The sequence below is a fragment of the Rousettus aegyptiacus genome, unplaced genomic scaffold (genome assembly GCF_014176215.1).
Source record: "Rousettus aegyptiacus isolate mRouAeg1 unplaced genomic scaffold, mRouAeg1.p scaffold_m13_p_3, whole genome shotgun sequence".
Classification (NCBI taxonomy): Eukaryota; Metazoa; Chordata; class Mammalia; order Chiroptera; family Pteropodidae; genus Rousettus; species Rousettus aegyptiacus.
The window spans coordinates 108,441,845-108,444,224 of NW_023416306.1; the positions used below are offsets into that span (position 1 = coordinate 108,441,845).

The 2,380-nt window shown below is 30.5% G+C and overlaps 1 protein-coding gene across 1 annotated transcript; it reads left to right on the forward strand.

The window, feature by feature from the left end:
- Positions 1–802: 802 nt before the first annotated feature.
- Positions 803–1,750, forward strand: LOC107517980 (olfactory receptor 4F6-like). The gene has a single exon (XM_016159203.2). It carries the CDS (start codon positions 812–814, stop codon positions 1,748–1,750), a length of 939 nt encoding a protein of 312 aa, XP_016014689.2. The 5' UTR covers positions 803–811.
- The last annotated feature ends 630 nt before the right edge of the window (positions 1,751–2,380 follow it).

Below are 2,380 nucleotides of genomic sequence, written 5' to 3' on the forward strand. Positions count from 1 at the left end.
TGATAACAATAATTGTAAAACTATTTTGTAATTCAATAGGAAAATAATAGTTATATTTTCTTATTTCTTATATTTCTAGGGAAGAAATATATATATATACACACATATACATATGTATATAGTTTACATTACTGAAGTCTCTTTTCATATCATTTGTCCATTAATCTATTAGGTCTTGAAGGTTTTTTGAATGGCTTGAACTCTTTTATATATTATGAAGATATCAACCTTTAGTCTCCTACCGCATTTCAAATTAAAGTATGGTTTATGTGTTTATTTGGAGTAAAGTGTTTTTAAGCACATACAAATAAAAGTCCTCAGAGATGTTTTCACTGCTATTATACATTATTATACTCACTTTAATTGCTATTTAATTTTATTATTCTTGATTATATTTTTAAAGACTATATTTTATTTTTTAAATGATTTTTACATGTTCATATACATTTCAAATTTTCTGGAATTCAATATTTATTTTTGTTTTTAATATTTATCATTTTCTTTCCCTTGAATTCTGATTTTATTTTTTAGATTTTTTTGTAACTTCTTAAGTTTCCTAATTTGTTCATGTATTTGAATAAATGAGATCGTTTAAAGCAATAGATTGCCTCTGAGCGCACCTTTGCTCTTACTACACTGATTTTTAATACCCTGGTTCTCATATTTTATAATTTACTATTAGTTAAATAAAATATTTGTCCATAACCTATTTTAAGTTATCAACATTTAACATTATTTTCAGTGCCCTAAAGTTTATTCTTTCTTTCTCTTCTTTCAGGTAACTTCAGAGTCTTTTCTTCTTTATGATTCAATGGACCAAGTAAATGGCTCTGTGGTAACTGAATTTGTGTTACTGGGACTTGCACAATCCTTTGGAATGAAGTTTTCTCTTTTTCTCTTCTTTTCTTTATTCTATGTGGGAATTATCCTAGGAAACCTCTTCATTGTGTTCACGGTGATTTTTGATTCTCACTTACACTCCCCCATGTATATTCTGCTGGCTAACCTATCACTCATTGACCTGGGCCTTTCATCTACCACAGTTCCTAGGATGATATCTGATCTTTTCAGTGACTGTAAAATCATTTCCTTCCACAGTTGCATGATACAGATGTTCTTTATTCATGTCATGGGAGGAGCTGAAATGGTGTTACTCATAGCCATGGCATATGACAGGTACACTGCAATCTGCAAGCCTCTCCACTATTTAACTATTATGAATCCTAAAATGTGCATGCTTTTGTTAGTGACTGCTTGGATCATTGGGTTGATTCATGCTATGTCTCAGTTTCTTTTCACCATAAATTTACCTTTCTGTGGTCCTAATAATGTGGGGAGCTTTTATTGTGATTTTCCCAGGGTTATTAAACTTGCATGTATGGACACTTATAGACTAGAATTTGTGGTCACAGCCAACAGTGGCTTCATATCTATGGGCACTTTCTTTTTTTTAATTGTATCTTACATCTTTATTCTAGTTACTGTCAGAAAACATTCTTCAAAGGATTTGTCCAAAGCCTTCTTCACTTTGTCAGCTCACATCTCTGTAGTGGTTTTGTTTTTCGCTCCATGTATGTTTCTCTATGTGTGGCCTTTCCCTACGAAGTCATTGGATACATTTTTTGCCATTGTGGACTTCGTCGTCACTCCTATCTTAAATCCTGCCATCTATACTTTAAGGAACAGAGATATGAGAGTGGCAATGAAAAGACTGAGTAGACAAGTTGTAAGTTCTAGGGAGATGACATAACAAGTTTCATTGATAAGAGCACAAGATGAGCATCATGGACCAAAAGAACCCTCATGATCACCATAAACACAATTTCATTATTGCTTTTGAAAAACTGAGAAGTCCAATGAAAAACAGGTATTAAATCAAAGAATTTCATTTTCAGATATAGTTGCAACAAATTTTGTTAGTTATAAAAAGTAATATTATGTATTTCTAACTTACAAACCTAAATTGTAGTTACCATCAATGACTACATTTGATTTTCACATGGTTATTTTATATCCGTATATACATGTACATATATATATAATTTCCCTTTATCAGTATACTGATACCGATAAAAAGCATTACTACAAATCAATTAATATTTCTTATGGAAATTATGTGTATCCAATGGATAAAATAGAAGTTTATGTAAACTAGCAGTTATTAAAATCAAGGAAGAAACAATTCTCATTCTAATTGTACTTCAAGTTAAATTGATAGGAAGGCAACACTGTGTTACAGCTCTTAAGAACCGTTTTCAGACTTTGGTTATTAATGTATTTTTAACAATGTTATTTTATAATTAGGCTCTAGTACTTTGTATTATACAAAATTTGCTTGTGTAATTTTTCTCAGTGGAAAATTTCTGTTACTTTTGCAGTC

Coding starts and splice junctions, on each gene's coding strand:
- LOC107517980 (XM_016159203.2), top strand. CDS start 812: ATGGACCAAGTAAATGGCTCTGTGGTAACTGAATTTGTGTTACTGGGA.